Raw genomic sequence first — 23,767 nt, 5'->3', positions numbered from 1 at the left:
TCCTAAAGATTCCTGCCATTGGGCAAGTCAGACTCGGATTTCTCAAGGTTTGCTGAAGATTACAGAGTTTTGTAAAGCATTACTCTAGAAGAATTTCTGTAGTTTAATTTTCTAGTGCAACTAAATTTTTTTGTAACCTGGACTTAAGAAGATTACATAAAATAACCAAATCTGGGTTTCGAGCTTAATAATTGCTAGAATTAGAAATAATTTTCAGAGTTTGCTGAAATAGTAAAGACCAAATGAATTCCAGAAGGTTACAGCAGATTTTACCAGAACCAGCTCTTTGCCATCAGCTCTAGCGACACCAGTGGTAGAATCCTGGGGAGGGTCTTGCTGTTAGCATTTTTATCTTGTTACTCAGAAGGAGACTCAATCTCAAAAGGAGCTATCGATCCAACAGAGGACTGCTCTGTTTGGGAAAGAAGATGATGTTGATGTTGTATAATGCCTAAAAAAATAAAAAATAAAAGACATAACGTCAGGTATTGAAATCAGTAAAAATATTGAAATGTAGATGATGATGCAGAGAGCATCTACAACAACTTGTTTACAGTGACTCCGCCTTCACCATAGATTTTCACAGAAAATGGAGTTCGGAGTGAACGAAATAACCCTATAGATATGATAATATACTCACCCTCGCTGGTTTCAAACATGTTTAAAAATTTGATTACCTCTGACCTCGAATCGTGACCTCGAAGCAAACAATTGGAGTGGGTAAAATGCAAAATGAACTTTATATGATTGAAATCAAGAGTGGAGTCACTCTTTCTGATTTCAATCCTACTCATCTTTGGCATTATCGGCTCAAGCATATTTCAAATTCTTGGTTTCAGTATATCGTTAATTCTAATAAATTGAGTTTTTTCAAGTTTGATGGAATTTGCTCAATTTGTCCTTTGGGTAAACAATCACGTCTTCCTTTTTTAAATGGAACTATTAACTCAACATCAGCTTTTAAACTCATCCACATTGATTTATGTGGAAGATATCAAACTTCATCCCTATCTAGTGCACATTACTTTCTAACCATCGTAGATGATTACTTTCTCTCTCTACTTAGGTATACCTAATGCATTATAAATCTAAAACATTTTTTCTTATACAAGATTTTTTTACCATGATCAAAACCCAATTTAAAATCCAAATACAAAAGGTTAGAAGTGATAATGAGAGTGATTTTTTTTAAACGATATGCAGACATTCTTTTGAAATCAGGGTATATTTCATTAATGTAGTTGTACATATACCCCTCAACAAAATGGAGTAGTGGAATGTAAGCACCGAGACCTTCTTAATATGGCTCGGGCTTTGCATTTTCAAGCCAATCTTCTAATAAAATTCTGGAGGAAATGTATTATGACTGCCACATATCTCATAAATTGTGTCCCTAGCATAGCCCTTAATGGGAAAACACCCCATGATGTTTTATTCCATAGAAGTCTTAATTACCAACACCTCAAGGTTTTCAGGTGCTTATGTTATGCTCACAATATTCATCACTCCCACAAATTTGATAGTAGAGTGAGAAAATGCATATTCCTTGGATATCCATATGGCCAAGCTGCTTATCGTTTATATGACCTTGAGTCACACGCCATTTTCAACAACAAAGATGTGATTTTTCATGAACATGTTTTTTCATTCCAATTTGTTGCATGTGCGCTATCTAACTTGGAGATGTTGTCTTACTCATACCTTCTTCTGACTTTCTACTAGATGGCTCTTATTCAATCCAAACAATTAATACTCAAGACAATATTTTGAATTCCTATACTTGTCCAAGTCCATCACCACCTAATCTTATTCCTCCAGCTACTCCAAATCCTCCTTTGACACACCTCGGATCTCCTATCTCTGTTCGGTGTTCCTCCATGGCAAGAGCTTCACCTGCTCATCTTCATAATTATAAATGCTATGCTATAGTTTACTTGCCCCAATCAGACGCTCTGAGTACTCACCAGAAAGGTACAAGGTATCCTCTTTCTCATTACTTTACCTATGAAAATTTTTCTCTATCTCACTGTGCCTTTCTAATAGCTCTTATCAAAAACCCTGAGTCACAAACTTTTGCCCAAGCCATAGGGTGTGCTTCTTAGAGGGAAGCCATGGCAATCGAAATTCGCGCACTTGAAGACAACCACACATGGACGGTTACACATCTTACCCCAGGTAAACAACTCATTGATTGCAAATGGGTCTACAAAGTGAAGTACAAATCAGACGGGACTGTTGAGCGTTACAAATCACTCCTTGTTGCAAAAGGTTATACATAGATTGAAGGTCTTGACTACCACGAAACATTTGCTCACGTGGCTAAGCTTGTTAATGTTCGGTGCCTCTTGGTTGTAGCCGCAATCAAACATTGGGCTCTCCATCAATTTGATGTGTTTTTACACGACGATCTTGACGAAGAAATCTATATGACACTACCTCCTGGTTTTTGCCAATAAGGGGAGCAGCAAGTTTGGCGACTCAACAAATCCATCTATTGCCTCAAACAGTCATCTCGAAATTGGTTTGCAAAATTTTTAAGCTTTCTTAAAGGAATTGACTTTACTCAATTTAGGGTGGATTATTCATTGTTTTATTGCTTCATAAAGCATGGATGCATATTTGTTTTTGTATATGCTGACGACATCATCATTACTGGAAACGATATTCCAACAATCAGTCAACTAAAGGTACTTCTAAATAATGCTTTTCGCATCAAGGATTTAGGAGTACTCAAATATTTATTGGGAATCAAAGTGGCAAGATCTAGTAAGGGCATTTTCTTATCACAACATAATACACATTGAACATCATTGGAGATCACGGGTACTTGGGGGCCAAGCCGTTAGATTTTTTCATGAAACAACACATAAAACTTAATTCATAGGAAGGAGAACCATTAAATGATCCGACTTATTATCGAAGGCTAGTGGGTCGATTGATATACCTCACCATTACAAGGCCTGACATAGCCTATTGTGTCAATATTTTAAGCCAATTTATACATAAACCAAGGAGGCCATATCTTGATGCTGCACAAATGCTCTTACAATATCTTAACTCCATGTCAGGCAAGAGCATATTGTTGCCAACTGATAGCAAACTTCAATTATTTGTCTATTATGATTCAGATTGGGCATCGTGCTTAGAAACTCAAAAATCTACCTCAAGTTATTGCACCATGTTAGGAAAAGGTCCAATATCTTAGAAAACAAAGAAGCAGACAACAATATCAAGATCGTCAGCTAAAGCAGAATACAGATTGATGGCGCTTGCAAGTTGTAAGTTAACATGGTTAAAATATTTATCGACTGACTTAGGAATCAAGCATCTTCAGCCTATGTTGATGTTTTGTGACAATCATGCGACATTGCATATTGCGGCAAATCCAATGTTTCACGAACGTACTAAACACATAGAGATTGATTGTCATGTTATAAGAGAAAAAATTCAAAACGGTTCAATTAGAACTCAATTTGTTTTGATAAATTTATAGTGCGCAGATATGTTTACCAAGTCATTGGTATGAGATCAATTTTTTTAACTCAAGAGCAAGTTGGGCGTCATCAATCCCCATGCTCCAACTTGAAGAGGAGCATGTTAGAGCGATATTTTAGCTGTTAGTTACAACCTGAGATCATGATAGGAATTATCGTGATCACCTTAACAGTCCATATAAGATATCTAGCCTGAGATCACGATAACCTTATCGTGATATCCCAGCTAATTTAGTGGAGATACAGCAACCGTGTATCTTATCTTTAAATTTGTATATATATGTCATACTTGCAATCAAATTCAGAGAGTAAAACACTATTCTCAATCTGCGTATGTGTAACCATATTTTTAATAAACCTATTCTTGCCGGAAACCGGTGACTCCATGGCATTGCTCATGTCTCCTGTGCCTCCTGTGTCACCAGTCTCGTTCCAAGGCATGTCACCTTGGTTAGGTTGCGAATTAGCCTTCTTTGCTTGCAAGTGTTGATTTGCAACCTCCTCTTCTGACAGAACACCATCCACCTCTTCATTGCCTTGTATTCTGGAAATCGATTTGTATCTCATCATTTTCTAACAGAAATATGTTAGATATATCCTGTTGATCAGCAGGTGACATACACCTGCTGCCTCCAACTGTTTTGTTTTACGGTTTGCCAACCATTCTTACTCTTATTAGCCTGCATCTGAGGTTTGTCATGGTGTTTAAGACAGGCCCCTTATCTACCATACATCTAACCACAGTCTGAACAAAAAGAAATTATTCCTTTAAACTCAACTAGTTGATTAAACATTAAGCTATTTTCAATCTCAGCACCAATCTCTTTGACTGGAATAAATGGTGTAGGGAGTTCTACACGTGTGCAAACAGGTACTCACCCACACCCATAAAAAAATCGGTTGTCCATAATTCTAAAGATAGGTTTGGAAGGCGGATCCATACTGGGATTGATCTTGTAACTTTTAACTTTCATGGTTTCCCAGGCCTCCATTGATTGACTATTAATGTTCTACCCGCAATATATCTTACATGCTCCTCTTCCCACAGTCAATGTCCTCCTGGCAACTAAAATGAATAAAAGCCAATCAGTTTCTCCATAAAAAAAAAAAACGAATGCTTTTAAAACTTTGGCAGATTCTGTTAGATTGTGAAGTATAAACCAAAACTTCATTCTCTTGTACTTCTTCCTGCCTCTAACAAATATCAAGTGATTTATAAAAATCTCGCTATAATATTGCGAGAAATTGCCTGAACACAAGTATAATGGGTCGGATAACTTTGTTTTGGATCATGTGACTTGAACTGCCAAACCACACACGTGTTTTAACATGTTCATTGTAGATTTTAGCCCCGGATATTGATAAGATCTAAAAACTAAAAAATATTCAAATTTTGAGTAATTTAAAAAATAAGAATTAATATATTTTTTATATATAAATAATTTAATCAATGTCATATTACACGTGATTTTGAAAGTTTATCATAAAAATATTAAATCTTAAAATTAAATTAACTAACAAAAATCAAATTATCAAATCTTATTAAATCAGAAGACCTTAAAATGCAAAAAAATAAATCATAAATAAATAAAAAATCCTAAACTATAAAAAATAAACTATAAAATTAAATTAAAATGCCTTAATTCAAGACCTAAGCAAAGAAAAAAAGCTATCATAATCAAATACAAGAAAAACCTTAATCAAATTAACTATAAAAAACTTTAATTAAAAAAATCATTCAAAACCCTAATAATAAAAAATCAAATAAAAAATTTAATCAAATTAACTACAAAAAACTCTAATTTAATAAAATTGATTCAAAGACCTAACTATAAAAAATTAAATAAAAAACCTTAATCAAATTAACTACAAAATTTTTAATTTAAGACATTTAATTTAAAGCCCTAATCATAAAAAATCAAATAAAAACTCTAATCAAATTAATTATAAAAAGTTTTAATTAAGAAATTTGATTCAAAGCCCTAATAAATGAAAATTAAATAAAAACTCTAATTAATAAAAAAATCTAATCAAAGACTTGAGAAAAGAAAAGAGAAGAAGAAAAAACTAAGAACGAAGAAGAAAAATGAAGGAAGAAGAAGAGGAGAGAGAGAATAACGAAAAAGGGAAAGTCGGGTTTATGTCAGATTGTCAGCTACATGGATTCGTCTTTTAGAACCGATTATAACATCTTGCTAAAATCGTTCGAAACCCAGAAATTAAAAACTTGTTTTTTCCCGTTAAACGATACTCTTTCCAATTGTCCGATGCTCTTCGGAAAGATCACATCTTCCCGCCGATTCTTCGATACCCATTTCGATTTTCGCATCCCTAGTCGGATTTCTGGGGTTTCTCCGTAGAAATCTCGCGTACCCATCTCGGGATTTCGATTCCTAGGGCGTCGAATAGCCATGGAATCCTTGCCCGTGATCGTGGATATCAGCTCCTCCGACGATGAAGAGGATCGCCGGAGTTTCCCGATCGATTGGCTTTCCGACCTCCTCGACGGCCGGGACGTTTCGGACGACGCGGTGGTCGTCGGAGAGCTGCCTCCTTGCTCGCCCAGCAAGCAGAAGCAGAGTCGCTCGGACGACGAATTCATATGCTACTCTTTGAATCAGAAGCAAAGTTGCCAGCTGAAGGCGGTGAGCGATCCCGACGACGATTATTTGATTCTGGACGGTGATCCCGAGAAACCAGAGGCGATCGTGCAGAAGAGTTACGATGTCTCGGATGATTTGGTTGTCGTCAGGGAGAAAGGACCGGTGGGATTTCTTCTTAAGTTCTAGTTTTCGATCGATTCCAGAAAGTGGGTTTTGTTTGAAAACAAAGGATTGGTTCTCTCTTTTCGAAATTCGAATGCATGTTGCCTCTTTGCGTCGCGTTTTGGGATTTCATCTCTTTGGACGTGTTGATTTTCTAATTTCCGCCCTCTTTTGATGATGGGTTTTAGAGTTCAGAGTTGTATTTTAGTTGTCTAGTTGCTATTTTCGTGCTTGTTATTCCCTGAAGAATTTATAAGGTTTTTTCATTATATGAACTATATTACTATGGCAGGGATTGCTGCGCTTGCTCTTATCATCTATTAAATTCGACAAAAAATATGCATATTGATTTCTTCTTGCTTAGCGTTCGAATTTGTGTGAAAAAGTTTCAGTATCTTGTGTGTGATCATTCTCTGTAGCTAGTGTTATCATTTTGTTGACAAATTTTATTGGGATAAGTCATGCTTTTGGGTGGAGCATGTATTTGAATGCTGAAAGTTGGGGGAAGAGAAATGTATCTGTTTTTCAATAGAAGCTAAGGCATTACAGTGATCATTTACGAGGTGTGGCATATACTAATTGCTTGTGAGGATTTCACTAGAAGATGGGAGTCTTGGAATCTATCCTGTCTCCCATTCTCTGCAGCTAGTGATATCATTATGTTGACAAATTTTACTGGCAGAACTCATGCCTTCGAGTGGAACGTGTATTTGAATGTGAAACGTTTGGGAAAAAATAAATGCATCTGTTTTTTTATAGAAAATAGGGTATTAGAATGACTCATACCAGGTGTGGCATATACTAATTGCTTGTGGGGATTTCACCAGAAGATGGCATTCATGGCTTGTGGGGATTTCACAAGAAGATGGTAGTCACGGAAGCTATTTCGTGTGGTGTTTGAAATTGTCACTAGGGGTTTGTGAACGACTGAACGTCTTCTAGAAGCCCTAGATTTTAGTTCTGTTGTTTTTTCCACTTCTTGAGATCTATGTTACATAGACATCGATATAATCGGTGTTGGACTCAGATGCTGAAAATAGGAACCTGACAAAATCGCTGAAAACATGAAATAAAATATTGTCCTATAAGGTTGGTGAGCTTAAGCCTTTGTTTCTTTTTGTTTTGAAAACATGGAATCAGCTAGATTTAATTATTTCATGACAACCTAAACATGATTGCAGATGCATAAACATTGAGATAGATGGTTAGACTGCCCCTTATGCAATCAAATGACCATTTCCCCTATCTCAGGGATACAGCACGACCATGGTTACAGCATCTCCTGCATGCAGGTGTGGCAGGCTTGGAAGACATACATAAAGTTGGGAAGCCCTAATTCATGGAACTATGCCAAGCTTGAATAGAGGTTCTTAAGGTGGGTGTATTTAATACATCAATGAAATAAGCCTTGAAGACAGATGAATCTCACAAATTGACAAGCATACCGGAAGTTGTAGATCCAGGTCACAATGATAAATCAAACCATCCTCAATAAATTTGGATGCTTCATTAACCTTAAAAATATCTCGATTTTCCTATGGTTTTCTATTCCTGCCTCTTATTATGTTTTTTTTTTCTGTCCTGTTTGTCCCCTGTAATTGATGTCCCGCTAGTCAACCAAGCTGCATTAACTGGAGCAAGTGGCTGAAAAGAAGTCGTCATTCACGATTGGGTTTGGATCTCGGATCCAGACCCAACTCGAGTTTATTTAGTCACATGTTCATTAATAGTCCATTGTAATTTAGTTTGTTGTGTAATGGGTATTTTCGTACCCTAATATTTGTACCAGCCTATATTTAATGATAAGCCAAATACCGTAGACCCTAATTTGAGGTTTTCTGCAGCCACCAGCATCTCTCTCTCTCTCTCTCTCTCTCTCTCTCTCTCTCTCTTCCATGCTTCTTCTTGTGATTGAATGATAGAACACCAATTTCTAACATGGTATCAGAGCATCAGATCCAATCCTAAAGATCGTATCCTTCTTATGAGCCTCAAGTTTGTTCTCTTCTAAAGGTATCTCTCTATCAGATCTCTATTCTTCCATTTTCTTTATTCCTTTTGAATCTATTCAAGCCAACGTGTTTTCTTCTTTCTAAAATCTGAATCTTGGATTTGTTCACATCGACCTTTCCTCTCTCTCTCTCTTTATCTTTCTTGTTCCTCTTTTCATATTGTTGGACGTGATCTTACCCAACAACAATTTTAATAATCATGCAAGATCAAATTTGATCCTTTGCGTGATTTCATAAGTTGGTATCACGTCAATCTTGTTCTTTCGTTGTTTTCAGATTAACGTCAGATCAGATTCATATCTGAATAAAATATCAGATTTGTTTTTTGATTAATTGATATTATCTCTGAATTATTCTCTTTCTTCTTGAATTTCTTTTTTTCTCTTCTCCTTTGCATTTTCGAAAAGAAAAACACGTTACTTTCAAATAACGTGTCTCTTATTGGTTGACCTTCATTCATAGCAGTTTACTGCATAGTCTAGTTTTCTGTCTCGGGTCTGCAGATTGTAAAAAAAAAGGCAACCGAGTTCTCTGAAATTAAAATATTTGTTCTGGATTTTATTTGTTGAATCTAAAGTGAACCTTCTCGCCTTTTACTCTTTCTTGTTTTTAGTTTTCTCTTGTTTCTTATTCTATCTTGTTTTCGCCTTCAATCGACTATGGATTCATTTTCCTCTTCTCAATCTGGTCTTTCTTCCAACTTTCTTAGTGAACTTGTATCTAAGAAACTGAACAATTCTAATTTCCTAACCTGGAAGAGACAAATCATCACATTCATAAGAAGCCAGGATCTTTCTAGACATCTTGATGGCTCTGTAGCTGTTCCTCTAGAGTTCATATCACAAGAAGGAAAGAATGGGGAGGGGGACACTTCTATTACTTTTATTAGAAATCCAGAGTACATATCCTGGATGAAGCGAGATCAAGCTTTGGTTGCCTACATCACTTCCACTCTCTCACGGGAGGTGCTTGTGGCAATCTCAGATGACTGCTCAGCCATGCAGTTATGGCACCGACTTGTTCAGACGTATTCTCAAGTTTCTCAGGCTAGAGTTCTATTTTTAAAGAAAGAGTTTCAAATGCTGAGAAAGGATTTCATGACTATTACGGAGTATTTAAACAAAATAAAGATTATCACAGATCAGTTGGCCATTGTGGGTTGTGCGGTCAGTGACAAAGATATGGTGCAACAAACTTTGAGCGGGCTGGGACCCGATTATCATATAATGGTTACTTCCTTATTGTGTATGCCAGACTTACCTACATTTGAAGATCTTCGTGCTAAACTCTTACAGTATGAGATGACTTTGAAGGGGTTCTCTGAAGATACTCACACTCACATTGGAGCATAAGATGTTCTTGCCACAGGAGTTACTTATGGTCGAGGATATGGCAGGTGTGAATCTCGGGAAAGAGGAGGTCAAGAGAGGAACGGACAAGGAACTCGTGGAATATTGCCTACACCCAATATTCCTCCTAATCTGCAGAGGCAAAGGACAATACCCACTTGCTTTCTATGCAATAAAAAAGGGGCACATCAAAGCTAATTGTTGGTTTAATCTTCAAAATAGAGGAAAGCAATCCGAGACAAGAAAGAGAACATTTGAAGAATAGTGGAGAAGTCAAAGAGTTGTTATTTATCTGCCTTGACTGAATTGAACCTGAAACAAAATGATCAAGGCACTTGGTATGTTGATCTCGAAACAGCTACTCATGTTACTGGTGATGCTGGTAAACTCCTAAATCTTGTTCCTTATATTGGTAGAAATAGTATAGTCACTGGAGATGGGTCTCATCATCATATTTCTCACATTGGAAACTCGTTCATCCCTATGTCCAACTCTTCTCTTGCTCTTTCAAATGTCATTCATGCTCCTAATATCAAGAAAAATATTGTTTATATCTCTAAGCTTATAGATGACATTAATGCTTCAGTTGAGTTTACTCCTTTTTCTGTTTGTGTCAAGGACCTTCACATGAGGGAAACGTTCACTGAAGGAAAACGACAAGAGAATATGTACGGGTTCCAAGAGAATCCTTTCACTTGTGTTCAGCCTGTTGATTCCACCTTGAAGCTCACATCATCATCTTCTTCAGTTTCTTCTGAGAGTATTTTTAGTCTTTCTGAATGTATTGAGTCGAATCTTTGTCATGGTTGTCTGGGTCATTGTAGTAGTCGTTTTATTGAAAAGCTTGTTTCACACAGTCTTATTCTCAAGTCAAGTCTAAATTTAAGTGTCAATGATAAAAAATGTTCTAGTTGTCTTTATTGTAAGAGTCATGTTCTTTCATTTCACTCTATTAATAAAAGAGCTTCAAGACCGTTTGAAATTATCTGTTCTGATGTTTGGGGTTCGGCTCCAGTTCCTTCCATGTTTGGAATCAGATATTATCTCATTTTTATTGATATCTATTCTCGGTATACATAGATCTTCTTTATGAAATGTAAATCTAAAACCTTCAAGTTATTTCAGAATTTTTATTCTTTTATTCAAAATCAATTCTCTGATAATATCCTTTGTTTCCAATGTGATGGAGGGGGTGAATTCTCTTCAAATGACTTTATTAATTTTCTCCAGACAAATTAAATAAGTAGGCGGGTGTCTTGCCCTCATACACTTCAATAGAATGGGATTGCTGAACGGAAGCATCGCCATATTGTCGAGAGTGTAATGAGCATGATGCATGATAGTAGCTTTCCAGTTACCTTTTGGGCATAGGCTTTTCATTCAGCGGTCCATATCATAAACCGATTGCCCATGAATATCTTGGAAAACAAATCACCCTATTTTTCTTTGCATGGTGTTCATCCAAATTATCATGATTTGCGTGTATTCGGGTGTGTATGTTATGTTCATGTTGACAGTTCAATGCGGCACAAGTTTCAGGATAAGGCCTTGAAGTGCAGATTTGTAGGGTACACTGATGATTATAAAGGGTACAAATGCTATGATCCCGTGAGTAAGCGTATCAAAATATCCAGGAATGTTGTATTTGATGAATTAAATTTTGACCACAATACTAACACTTCTCCTGAAATTGAAGTTTATCACCCTTGGTTGAACTCTGATTTCTTTTCTAGTGTTGATGATGTTTGTCCTTCAGAATGTAATCAAAGAGATGAGGAAAACATGTCTGATGTTGTACAAAAGATTCAGAAAAGTGTGATTTCAGAACCACTCTTGGCTCTCGAAAGGTATAAAGGCATTGTTTACTCTCGATGTGAGAAAGAGACCCTTCCCAACTCTGATCATGAGATGAATTCTTCTTCTGTTTCTGTTCCATCCTCTGTTCCCAGAAGATCTACTCACCCTCGACATCCTATTGATGGGTGGGTTAGTTATGAGAATTTCACGATGGACATCACATGAATGAACTTCTTGCTTACACAAATGCGGACTGGGCAGGAGATCCAAATGAGCGCAGGTCAGTCTCAGGATACTGTGTTTTCATTGGCCTAAATCTTGTCTCTTGGAGTAGTAGGAAACAAAGGGTTGTTGCCAGGTCGAGCATAGAAGCTGAATATAGATCAATGGCAGCTGCTACAACCGAAGTAACATGGATTATCTACCTGTTAACAGAAGTAGGAGAATCGATATCTAGATGTATTCTCTTATGTAACAATCAAAGTGACATCAATATGTCATTTCATCCATCTACCACAGTCATGCCAAGCATATTGAAATTGATCAACATTTTGTAAGACAGAAGGTCGAAGAGATGGAAATTGAACTCCAATTCGTTCAGACTACTGACTGATCAAGTTGCTGACTTGTTTTCAAAAGGCCTTATCAAGGACAAATTTTAGATGTTAAAAGGCAAGTTGTTCATGGTTCAAAACCATGTACAACTTGAGGGAGGATGAAAAAAAGTCGTCATTCATTACTGGGTTTGGATCTCGGATCTAGACCTAACTCGAGTTTATTTAGTCACATGTTTATTAATGGTCCATTGTAATTTAGCTTGTTGTGTAATGGGTATTTTCGTACCCTAATATTTGTACCAGCCTATACTTAATGATAAGCCAAATACCGCATACCCTAATTTGAGGTTTTCTGCAGCCACCAGCGTCTCTCTCTCTATTCCATGCTTCTTCTTGTGATTGAATGATAGAACACCATTTTCTAACAGTGGCCACATAAAAGTTGTGCCAATGTCCAGTTTTCGCAATAGGACCGAAAAATATTGGTCATCAACATTTTCTCTTTCTTTCTAAAAGAAAACATTTTTTTTTGAGATATCTCAAGAAGTCAGTTGCCAATGTGATCCTCATATGATCCTGATATGTGTAATTTCTCACACACACACCGATACACACATGTGCATGCACAGTATTATTTGATCATTTCAATAATGTGTCCGCGCAGTCCCACTTACATGCTTGTATCACATAGGATTATTTGATCATTTTGTAATTTGTAATTTGTTTTATCATACTAATTGTTTTTGGTATTCTATTCGTGTGAGCTGATGCTGATTTATTCATGTTCATGTATAGGTGGCCTGCAGAGATTTCCCTCATGCGCGGCATTTTTGTTTTAAGTTTCCTTTCAAGACCTCACCACATGAGAAATACTGTGATTTGGTATGATCTCTTGCTATGAACCTGTTCTTCTATTCTTATTTGGTTTTCTCTGCATTGAATTTGATTTACTGTTTCTTCTATTTTTATTTGTGACAATCTGCAACAGTGCCATTGCTATGTCTGTGACACACGTGCTCCATGTGCTTACTGGGGCACTGGTGGTTCTCCTGTTGACCATTGCCACTCTTCTGATGGTGAAGAGAAGTGGAGAACCCAAAGGAAGAACTTCAAATTAGTATATCTCCCCTCTGCAGCTTCATTTAAGTCTGTTAGCCTCTCCATGGCTTCAACTGGGTGTAATTCTGGATCCCCACTTTCACCATCTCAGTGTGCAAGTGTGAAGTCAGTTCCACTACAATCCCGTCTCCAGTTCAAATCAGAAAATCTCTTTGCCTCCCAGTAAATTTGCTGCACATGTTCCAAGCATCATAAGCCGCAAAAGCTATCTCCAGTCACCATTCAACAACAGTAGGAATGGGTTTTCTCAGTTCAGGTGGAATGCAAATGAGTTACCTCAGAAGGTCCCACTTACTCCACCAAGCAGGCTGGACGATTATTATCCTTCCCGATTTGCACCTGCTGCTGCTGCAACAACCATTCAAGCCACAAATTATCCACATAATTACCGACAGACAGTGACATCCATCTCACAAAGAAACCATCGACCTTCGCTAATGCCATCTGAGGTCTTCCACCTTAGCAGAGTAGAGGATTTCCTTTTAGGTGATGGTGATTCGGTCTTGGATAACTCACAGAACCTCTGCTTGAGTGGCAGCAGCACCGATGCCTGGCAGACTTTCTACTCAAGTGGCAGCAATGACCATGCAAGTAACCCACCTTCAATGCCTAATCTCACATATGCGTGCTCATTGTCAGCTTCCACCACATCAGGCTTTGGATCTTCTGTTGCTTCTTCTCAATTTCACTCGAATGTACATGTCAACAACCAGACTCTGCTTGCCAGCATGCTAGACCCACCAGGATTCAGCTCTAGTTGTTTTAGTGATCCAGCATTGCTTGCATCTCCATCTGTGGGTCCTGATCTTCCGTATCTAGATCTACTGGGGACAGTAGATGTTGTGGTGTCTGATCTGTGTGGTCCCAGGATCACAACTGGTACTTTGGAGTCTCCAGTAGAAGCTTGTCTATTCCAGTCGGAGCCAGCTACTAGAGATCCAGTGATACCACAACTGAACTATGTCCTGCCTGGGTCACTGATCTACCCAGCAATTATTGGGTTGGATACAGAAAGCCTATGGTGATTGAATGGCCTATATACTGGTATTCTCATGAAATCCATTATTGGCTTCATCTGAAAACCAGGTATTGTTTTTAGTACTTCCTCTACTTCACTTTTTCGTCACTCTTTCTAGTTCTAATTCTCTCTTGGGATTTACATTAGGTCAATGGAAGGCTTTTGTATATAAATTGGATGATGAATGCTTTGAAATCCCTCTGAAGGGATTTTGACTCGCGGTTTGATGTGTATAGAGTGACCGGTTATCATGTTCTAGACGCTCTGAAGGCATGACACTTCATGTTGACACGAATTACTTAACTGTTGCTATCGATACAACTGTACAGAGATTTTGTCAATGACAGTAGATCCTTGAGTTCGCGTCACCAAAATGTACATGATTTCTTTGCCAAGAAAACAGATGGTCAACTTTGGAAAGAATTTTGGTTTCCTTGTTCACTTGATTCTTGTACTGTATATATGTTCAGGGTGTCGGTTTGCAGGGATATTACAGGTTTATAAGGTGCACTGGCAAACTCAAATTTGTTTCGCACCAATAAATTGGTAAAGAAACCTTGATATTGTGGCCGCTGTTGATGTTTGAGGCAATACAATTGTCCCTGGTTTTTATTTCCATGCTTCTGAAATCATTCAAGTTATCATTCTCTTTTATGATTGTTGACAAGTGTCAGACTGAGTAGCAATGAAGGCTAAATACTTAATTATACTGTTCTGTAACCTGCCGGGCTTGGGTCGGGTTTGAGCTGTAGACCCTTTTAGGAGTAGGCATAAACCTCTATTTTTAAAAGGTACCACTTCAATTATTTTTTCCATTAAAGGATGTCTAATGGGACTAATTTAAGTATGTGATCTAAACATGCTCGAAAACAAATTGGAGAGAGGGATCTCATATCTGCTAAGCGGTTAAAAGTGTTTGAAGTTCTAGAAACAGGTCTACTGTTGTAGTTGTAGTAGTAATAGTAGTAGTAGTAGTGGTGGTTGTTATGCACTTCATCATGTCTCCTTTGCATCAATGCAGTATCAAGAAACAAGTTGAACATACATTTAGTTATTGTTAAGTCATAAAGCCAAACGAATGCCAGAAACTTAAATTTTGACATCCTAACATATACGTTAACCTTTATTTTCCTTGTTTTTTACTTAGGATTTTTTGAATAGTAAATTTACTGAGAAATGATTTGAAAAGATAAGAGAAACAAGAAGTTATTCCCCCTTCATTTTAAATGAGTAACCTGGCCCAACGAATTTCAGGTAAAATCTTGGTCATCAACTTCTCGTGTTAGCCATAGAGTCATGTCATGACTAGTTGGAAGACAGGATTTGTTTGTTTACACTTACCGAGAGTCGGGTGTGAATTATTGAAATACTTCGTTATTCGTATGAAGTATTTCAATAAGAATTTTTTTTCTACTCCCAACTACTACTAAGCACACTTACATATTTTCAAAGAGTATTTTAAAAAGTTTTGTTTGATAAAATGCGTTTCAAAAATGTTTTCAAAGGTTTTTAAGGAAATCTGGTTGTTATCGAACTTTGATCTATAAATTAACAACTTCAACCTGTTTCAACCAAAAGTAAAGGTTTATAGCTTTCCAACAAGCCAAAAATTACTTCAATGCGATATCTGAGGGAAAAGTTATAGCTAAAACAAGGTTTTGGATTTTGAAAATGACTTGTTCTGAGAGTAAGGCCCACATTGAAGGAATTTTTGACCTTTCAAATTGTTGAATTGGGTTTATATCTTAAAAAACTGATTATAGCCAAAGATGTTTAATAGGCATATGTCCGAAGTATGGAAGAATGGGTCCTTGATTCAATCCGGACCCAAATCCATGTACATCAGAGCCGATCTACAAGACTGGCGCCGACCGAGAGCCAGTCTATAAGATTGATGCCGATCTAAGTGGATTGGTTCTAGGTAGGATAAGATTAATGCCGATCTAAGTGGATTGGGTCTAGGTAGGATCATATCTTGCCTGTTCTTGATCTTGATCCATAGGATCAGAGTCAATCAATGAGATTGACATCGATCTTATTGGATTGGATCTGACCTGATTTGTATTTAAATCCACTGGATTAGAACCAATCCATCAGACTAGCATCACTATGTGTTTGGATCAGATTTGGATATAGATCCAACCTAGGAGGCCCAGACCCAGTAAGGTCAAAGCCATTTCATGCATTTGGTGTTGATATTATTTGATTTGGACTAGATGCAGATTTGAAACCGATTCAGATATAATCGGATTTGGGATCGAAGTTAGTTGGACACATTGCGGTCGATCATATCAGAGCCAATGTAACCATATGGCCCTGATCCCATGGATCGGATAAGGACTAGATCCGGTTCCAACCTAGATTTGACCTAACTTTCAGGGATCGGTGCCAGTCTATCCAGATCAAAGATAGTCTCACTAACTGTCATTGGTCTCAATAGGAGACAATCTAACTGACTATTGTCGATCTAGATCGAAGACGGTCTATGGAACTATCTCCAATTTAGAGCAAGGGTCCGGTGGGAAGACTCTATAAATAACCTCTCTTGGGTTCATTTTCACACATCTTATGCTCTTGGCATGGTTTTTACTCGAGTGTGTGTGCTTGAATAGAGAATTGGGAGTGTCCACCTTTTTCTTTCGCGTCGGGGAGCTCCTTCCAAGTAAATTTTCTAACTTTCTTTCTAAGCCAGGTAGCTAACGTAGTTAGTTTATTCTAGGTCTTAGACTAGATTCCCACTTGATTGGCCACTAAGCCTGAGAAATATAACAAAATTCTAAGCACTTTTCCTACTTAGGATAGTTTATTTTTTTGCTGCTTTCCTGTTTTGTACAATAGTTTTTTTTTTTTTTTTATGGGGAATGCTCTTCCCACATAGGATTCTCTGTTAGAATATGAAGACTCTACTGGTTCTTCCAGCAAGGGCTAGGGCTTGCTAGAAGCTAGAGTAAGTATTTTCTCATATTCTCTTATTCTTAATTTATTGTTATATTTACAGTAAATTTCTTTCTCGATTCACTTTCACTAGCTTGATATGTCCCTGGTTTTGATTTGCATGCTTTTGAAATAATTCAAGTTATCATTCTCTCTTTGATGGTTGTTGATAAGTGTCTAGAAATGAAGGCTAAATACTTAAACTGTTTTGCATAAAGCAGTCACATAATTGCATATAAGAATCCATTAAGCTATTGTCTTTTTCATTTTAGTTTGTGTTTATTGGATAGCCATGCTGCCAGGCCTCTGTCTGGTTTGAGCTGTAGATCCTTTTAGGAGTAGACATAAACCTCTATTTTTAAAAGGTAACACTTCAATTATTCTTTCCATTAGAGAATGTCTAATGGGACTAATTTAAGTATGTGATATAAACATGCTTGAAAATAAATTGGAGAGAGGCATCACATATCTGCTAAGCGGCTAAAAGCGTTTGAAGTTCTAGAAACAGGTCTACTGTAGTAGTAGTAGTGCACTTCATCTTGTATCCTTTGCTTCAGTGCAGTATCAAGAAACAAGTTCAGCGTACATTTAGTTAAGTCATAAAGCCAAACTGATGCCAGAAACAAAATAAATGTTGACATCCTAACATGTCCGCTGACCTTTATTTTTCTTGTTTTTGGCTTCCTTAGAATTTTTTGAATAGTAAATTTACTGAGAAATGAGCAGAGAAGATACGAGAAACAGGAAGTTGTTCTCCCTTCTTCATTTTAAATGAGTAATAAAATCTTGGTTATCAAACTCCGGGCAAGAAGCCTACCCTTATTCCTGCCCTACTAACCATTCAAGCTCCAACAATTGGCATGGTGAAACCTGCTTTACTGTTTCTCATGTTTAGTCGCCACTCCATACCAAATATTAGCAGCTACAGACCCACACATACGTATCATGATTAGCTCATTATGTTTTAATGCAAAATAACAGAAAATTAGAGAGAGAGAGAGAGAGAGGTAGGTTTCCTCTAAAAAACCAATAGCAATTTACAGACTGCAACTGCCCAAAAACAACAACAGTACTCCATCAACTAAACAGATTGTCAAACCCCCACAAACAACAACAGTACTCCATTACAGTAAAAAAACAACGGGAACCCAGATGCCCAAAAGACAGGGAAGAACTTCGGAGAAAAATCAAGAGCCTCTCTCAGCCCCCTCATGACTCAGGACCAAGTATCCCGTTAACAAGGGAGGTAGCAACTACCACCCCCACCACCTCCGCCGCAGCAACGGCGCCGGCCTGCAGCGCGTCCGAGGCTCTCCCACCTCCCTCCACGGCTATCTGCAGGTCCTCCTCCGCCATCTTGATCTCGCTCTCGGCGGCCTCCACCACCTTCTCGGCCTCCCTCTCCACCTCCTCCTCCAACTTCTCCAGCCTCTTCCTGATGCCGAACAAGGGGATGCTCTGCGCCTTGGCCGGCGCGCCTCCCCACCCCACCACCAACCCCGTCCCCACCACCAGTGTCAGGGCCTGCCTCCTCGTCGGAAGCACCACCGCCGCCGCCGGATTCCTCGAACCGAACGTCGGCGAGGGCTTGCCGTGGGCCCGAATGGCCGATGGGGAGCTTCCCGCGATGGTGGTGGCTGTGGACGACATTGGCTTAGCGAATGCGATCTCCTGCAAACGATATGGTGGGGCTTCACAGCACCTTCCCCCTTTATGCCTCTCTCTCTCTCTCTCTGAGGTCGTGGGTCTTCCACGTATGATTGATGTTTTGGTGTGGGCCCAGATGACTAAGTGCGACGCAGGAGCGGGCCGGTCTCGGTTTTGGTTCCATCAAGCCAGGTTGAGGAGGTGCTAGTTGGCCCGGCTCAGTTGGTTGTTTGGGTTGTCTGATTGGGCCTTGTCTATTAAGATGGGCTGACTTTTGTAAGCAATCATGTCTAAGGCTTAGCCTAGTTAAAAAATTTCGTGAAGTAGGCTCAACTCAGCTCAGCTCAGTTGCTTGTTGGACTGGGACTGGGACTGGGACGAAAGTAGAATGGATACCAGGTTGGGCAGTCAGCTAGCCCCATTGGTTGGTTTTTTTGGCCTGAACTCGATAAGAACTGGGTTTAGGTAGAGAGGATCCAACGAGCTAGCTGGTTGTTGAGGTTGCACCATCATAATCAACGCGTCTTGGTATCGACTCCCAACGGGGCTATCTCTCAGTTTGCCACCACAAAAACAAGGTTTAGAGTTTAGACCTTTTTTGGGGTTTTTTTTGCAAGATAGACTATATCTTGTGATTTGCAAAAGAGTCCCTACCTCATCCCATTTTGCAAATCCTTATAATATGATCTACATGTTTGTAGGGGTGTCAACGGGTCAGGTTTACCCCGGTCTAAACTCTATAGGGTCCGGATATGGTGACAAACAAGATTACCCAATTAAGACCCAGGTCCGGACCCGAAGGTCCCATTAATACATGGACTCGGGTATCATTTTTGAATTTTTATACCAGACGTGGAACTTACCCGAGCTTCAATTAAGATACGCAATTTTTCAATGTAAAAATGATAAAAAATATTATTTTATCAGGTATGGTCCGGTTCATGTAGACTCGATTAGACCCCCCGGTCTAGACCTGATACCATACCCAAAAATCTGGTCCAAGTCTGATTCCACCTGGGTCCAAACCAACCCCGGTATGTTGACAACCCTACATGTTAGTGCAAAGATGCAAAACACACCCGAAATTCAACAGATTTTTTTTTAGATGAGCACACAACGGAAGAAAAACTATTTTAAGCTTTTTTTTTTTAAACCAAATGAAAGGAAATTCAATCCCAATAAGCAATACTATACACAGTAGATCAAAACATTTCTACATATTGATTTACAAATTCCATTTACAAAATCTGTGAACTACAAGTACTTTTTATAGAATTTTTAAATCATATTACAACGGTGATGGTCTCAAAACCTACAGAAGTTCTAAGACTAGAATAGGTCCACAATCCAGTTTTAGAAATACTCGAATCTACCACATTCATTGCCACCAAAGCACGGCTATCCATTGTTGCTTAAAAAGGAAAAGAAAGCAGGGGTGAAACCAAATACATATCTCAACAAGAATTCAATTTCTCATCTCGCAATAGCAAACATGGATAGGTCAACGAGCTTAACTGGACTCCAACTAAGTCCACAGCTCAACGGGAGTCCAACACCAGTCTCACTGCAGGATCTTACTCGACTCAACCTCTAACTCAAGAGAGAAAACAACAACTCATGCATAACCTACATGCATAAATATATTCTAATTATTTTTTCTATTTAAGTTAATCTTTTGTTTTCTACATAATGCAAATACAATTACTTTCTTTCGATATTACTTAATTATTTTCACGAGGGCACCACTGCCTCGGGCCGCTATAGGCTCACTGGTCTACATGAGGTGTAATTTCAAACATTAGTATTTTACATCTTTTATTAATCTCAAGAGCACTTAGTTACACTAGCACAAAGGTCTAAAACCGTTCGTCAAAGCATTCTTTTCTTCGAACAAAGTTTTAGTGCACTATCGCTATCATACATGACCTCCAACACAAAGGAGTTTTTGTCTCATAAGCCACCATGTTTGGAAGACTGGTCCACCCTAATGACCAAGACAAAGCCCACAACAATACCCTACCACCATCAGCTCAAAAGGAGTTCATCAGCAACTCAACACATCCTACGGGTTGGTGCAAACTCGCTCACAAAACGAGTACAAAGTCACTCAAGGTGACAAGTTATTCATCTTGAAGGGCGTAACCAAATAACTCTCTATAACTTGTTTCACTTAGTTTATGTGCATTATAAAACAATAAGATATTTAAGCAAGAAAATCAAACAACGACAATGGCAGAACTCTCATAACGTGGTTCGGCTGGTGAAGCCTATGTCCACGGTCTTCAACTTTCTCTCTATCTCTCACACCATTCGATGAGAGATAGAGGTTCCCTTTAATAATAAGGAGCTTATATGTTTTCCATTTTTTTCCCGTATACATCCCACAATTTCTTCTTTAGATTTAGAAACAGTTACATCTATTTGGACCCAAAGGAGTTGGACAGTGGTATTGGCAATCGCCCTATATTCAGCTCCTGTACTATGGTTGTTGAGCGTGCATATCTTTTGTTCAATAGTTGCCGCATTTGGTATTGCCACATTTGGTGAGCATCGGTCCAACACGATCTCCCTAGTTGCAGTAAGATTTGGATCTGCTGCATCCGAATTATGAGCTTTAACATCCCCCCACAAACTCAACGGTCCGGGGTAAACGTTGAATTTGGAGCGTAAATCCTGAAATCGATGCACAGGTAAGGTCTTGGTGAATAGATTAGTCAGTTGATGAGAAGTAGGTATGTGACGAACAATGAGTTGCTTCTTAGCAATGTGGTCTCTTACAAAATGAACATCTATTTCAATGTGTTTACTTCGTTGATGAAAAATTGGATGAGCAGACATATATGTGGCTGAAACATTGTCACACCATAGAGTAGGTGGAGAAGAGTAAGGAATCCTCAGCTCTTAGAGGAGATATTGGACCCAAAGGAGTTCGACTGTGGTATTGGCAATCGCCCTATATTCAGCTTCTGTACTAGACCAGGCAACAATATGCTGCTTTTTAGAGCTCCAAGACAGGATATTGGGACCAAGAAAGATTGTGTATCCTCCGATTGATTTTTGGTCCACTGGGCACCCAGCCCAATCAGCATCAGAGAAGGCTATTAATCCTATAGACTTGGAGGGCCGAATAAGCAATATGTAATGTATAGTGTGTTTGATGTATCGTAGAATGCTTTTTACTGCGACCCAATGATCACTCAGAGGTAAATGCATGAATTGGCATACTCTATTGACTGCAAAAGACAAGTCTGGGTGAGTAAGAGTGAGATATTGTAAGGCACCTACAATGTTGTGATACAAGGTAGGATCATGACATTTCGATCCAGATTCAAGTGTAAGAGCAGTTGATGTAAACATAAGAGTGGTTACAGGTTTGATTCCTGTCATAGAGGCGTGTTTGAGAATATCAAGAACATACTTCTGTTGAGATAAGAGAATGCCTTGAAAAGTACGAATAGCCTCAATGCCAAAAAAAATGCAAGTCACTCAGGTCTTTGATTGCAAATGTCTGGCTCAACTGAGTAATTAAAGAGCGCACATAAGAAAGGGAATTTTCTGTCACAAGAATGTCATCAACATACACCAAGACATACACTATTAGATTGGCTTTCCCAAGGATAAAAAGCGAGTTATCAGTGCGAGAACTAGTGAACCCAATGGCAAGGAGCGCATTGCTTAACTTCTGATACCAAGCACAAGGAGCTTGCTTTAACCCATATAGTGCTTTTTGAACCTGACAGACATAGTGTGGATATTGAGGATCTTGAAATCACTGTAGCTACTTCATGGAGACAACTTTATGTAGATCTTTATGAAGAAAGGCATTATGAACATCAAGTTATCAAATGGACCATTGGTGCGAAATGACAATAGACAACATTGTTCACATTGTAGTAGGTTTGACTACTAGGTTGAATGTGTCAATATAATCAATTCCTTCAGTTTGATCATACCATTTAGCAACCAAGCGTGCTTTGTATCTTTCTAACGAGTCATCTGCATGTCTCTTAATTTTAAAAATTCACTTGCATCCAATAACATGATGTGTAGGTAAAGAGGGAACTGCGGTTCAAGTTTTGTTGTACTGGAGCGCTTGCGTTTCTACCTTCATAGCATCATACCAGTGAGGAGATGGCAAGGCTTGGTGAATTGTGGAAGGTTCGACACTATCAAGAGAGAAGGAGAGTAAGGCTACATGCAAGAAATGAGATGAGGATAGATAGACCTTAGGAATGCGAGTTTTATCCTGAGTAAGAGTAACCATTGGGTGAGTCTGAAGTGGAGGAGGATTAGGTGTACTGAGAGATGAAGGACTCAACAAATAAATATCATTTGAATTGTTTAAGGTTGGGTTGTCTAAACTAACAGGTGTAGGAGATAAAGGAGCTTTTTGTGCATGTGACAATGGCATTGCATCGATAGGTAAGGAATCACAAGGTATAGGAAAGGGGATAGTAGTGGGAGGCAACAGTATAGGACCATGTGATGGACTAGCATGAGAGGTCGACTATGTGTATGAAGACTTATTTTTTAATAAAAAAATAAACTTATTAAAGACCATATTTCTAGAAATAATGATCTTTTAAGTGTCTGGATCAAGACAAAAATATCCTTTATGTAAAGGATTGTACCCTAAAAAGATATGACACTTAGATTTGTAATCAAGTTTATGACTGTCATACGGACGGAGACATGGATAACAGGCACACCCAAAGACCCTTGGAAAGGTATAGTCAGGTTTTTAGTCATACAATTTTTCAAAGGGTGACTTTTGGCCAAGAACTGAAGTGGGTAGGCGATTGATCAGATAAATGGTTGTGCTAAAGGCATAGGTCCAAAATTTTGTGGGAATAGAAGTTTGACTCATTAGACTTAAACCAGTGTACACCACATGGCGATGACTTCTTTCAACGGCTCTATTTTGTTGATGAGTGTGGGGGCATGAAATTTTATGTGCAATCCCACACTCCTTAAGGAAAGGTTCAAGAACTTGAAATTCAGCCCCTCCGTCTGTTTGAAAGTACTTTATTTTGCTTTTAAAGATATTTTCAACTTTTGTTTTAAACTGGCAAAAA

The 23,767-nt window shown here is 38.4% G+C and overlaps 2 protein-coding genes and 1 long non-coding RNA gene across 3 annotated transcripts; 2 read left to right on the top strand and 1 right to left on the bottom strand.

The window, feature by feature from the left end:
- Window positions 1-5,712: 5,712 nt before the first annotated feature.
- Window positions 5,713-12,862, top strand: LOC149813709 (RPM1 interacting protein 13-like). The gene is made up of 2 exons (XM_089991186.1): window positions 5,713-6,259; window positions 12,770-12,862. The coding sequence occupies exons 1-2, from the start codon at window positions 5,906-5,908 to the stop codon at window positions 12,860-12,862; spliced, it is 447 nt and encodes a 148-aa protein (XP_089847312.1). The 5' UTR covers window positions 5,713-5,905.
- A 100-nt stretch (window positions 12,863-12,962) lies between these two features.
- Window positions 12,963-14,727, top strand: LOC149813708 (uncharacterized). The gene is made up of 2 exons (XR_016428276.1): window positions 12,963-14,179; window positions 14,259-14,727. It is a non-coding gene; the product is annotated as an uncharacterized LOC149813708 (long non-coding RNA).
- Window positions 14,728-18,030: 3,303 nt separating this feature from the next.
- On the bottom strand, window positions 18,031-18,726 carry YCF37 (homolog of Synechocystis YCF37). Its single transcript, XM_089991613.1, has one exon. It carries the CDS (start codon window positions 18,693-18,695, stop codon window positions 18,255-18,257), a length of 441 nt encoding a protein of 146 aa, XP_089847739.1. The 5' UTR covers window positions 18,696-18,726; the 3' UTR covers window positions 18,031-18,254.
- Between the last annotated feature and the right edge of the window lie 5,041 nt (window positions 18,727-23,767).

This window comes from Nuphar pumila, chromosome 16 (assembly GCF_984573655.1).
Source record: "Nuphar pumila chromosome 16, dmNupPumi1.hap1.1, whole genome shotgun sequence".
Classification (NCBI taxonomy): Eukaryota; Viridiplantae; Streptophyta; class Magnoliopsida; order Nymphaeales; family Nymphaeaceae; genus Nuphar; species Nuphar pumila.
The sequence above is the reverse complement of the archived record's forward strand: the minus strand, read 5'-3'. Positions and strand labels throughout refer to the sequence as shown.

Excerpts from the sequence above, each read along its gene's own strand:
- LOC149813709 (XM_089991186.1), top strand. The coding sequence starts at position 5,906 with ATGGAATCCTTGCCCGTGATCGTGGATATCAGCTCCTCCGACGATGAA. Across the intron at positions 6,260-12,769 it reads TCGTCAGGGAGAAAGGACCG|GTGGCCTGCAGAGATTTCCC; the intron begins GTGGGATTTCTT and ends GTTCATGTATAG.
- YCF37 (XM_089991613.1), bottom strand. The coding sequence starts at position 18,695 with ATGTCGTCCACAGCCACCACCATCGCGGGAAGCTCCCCATCGGCCATT.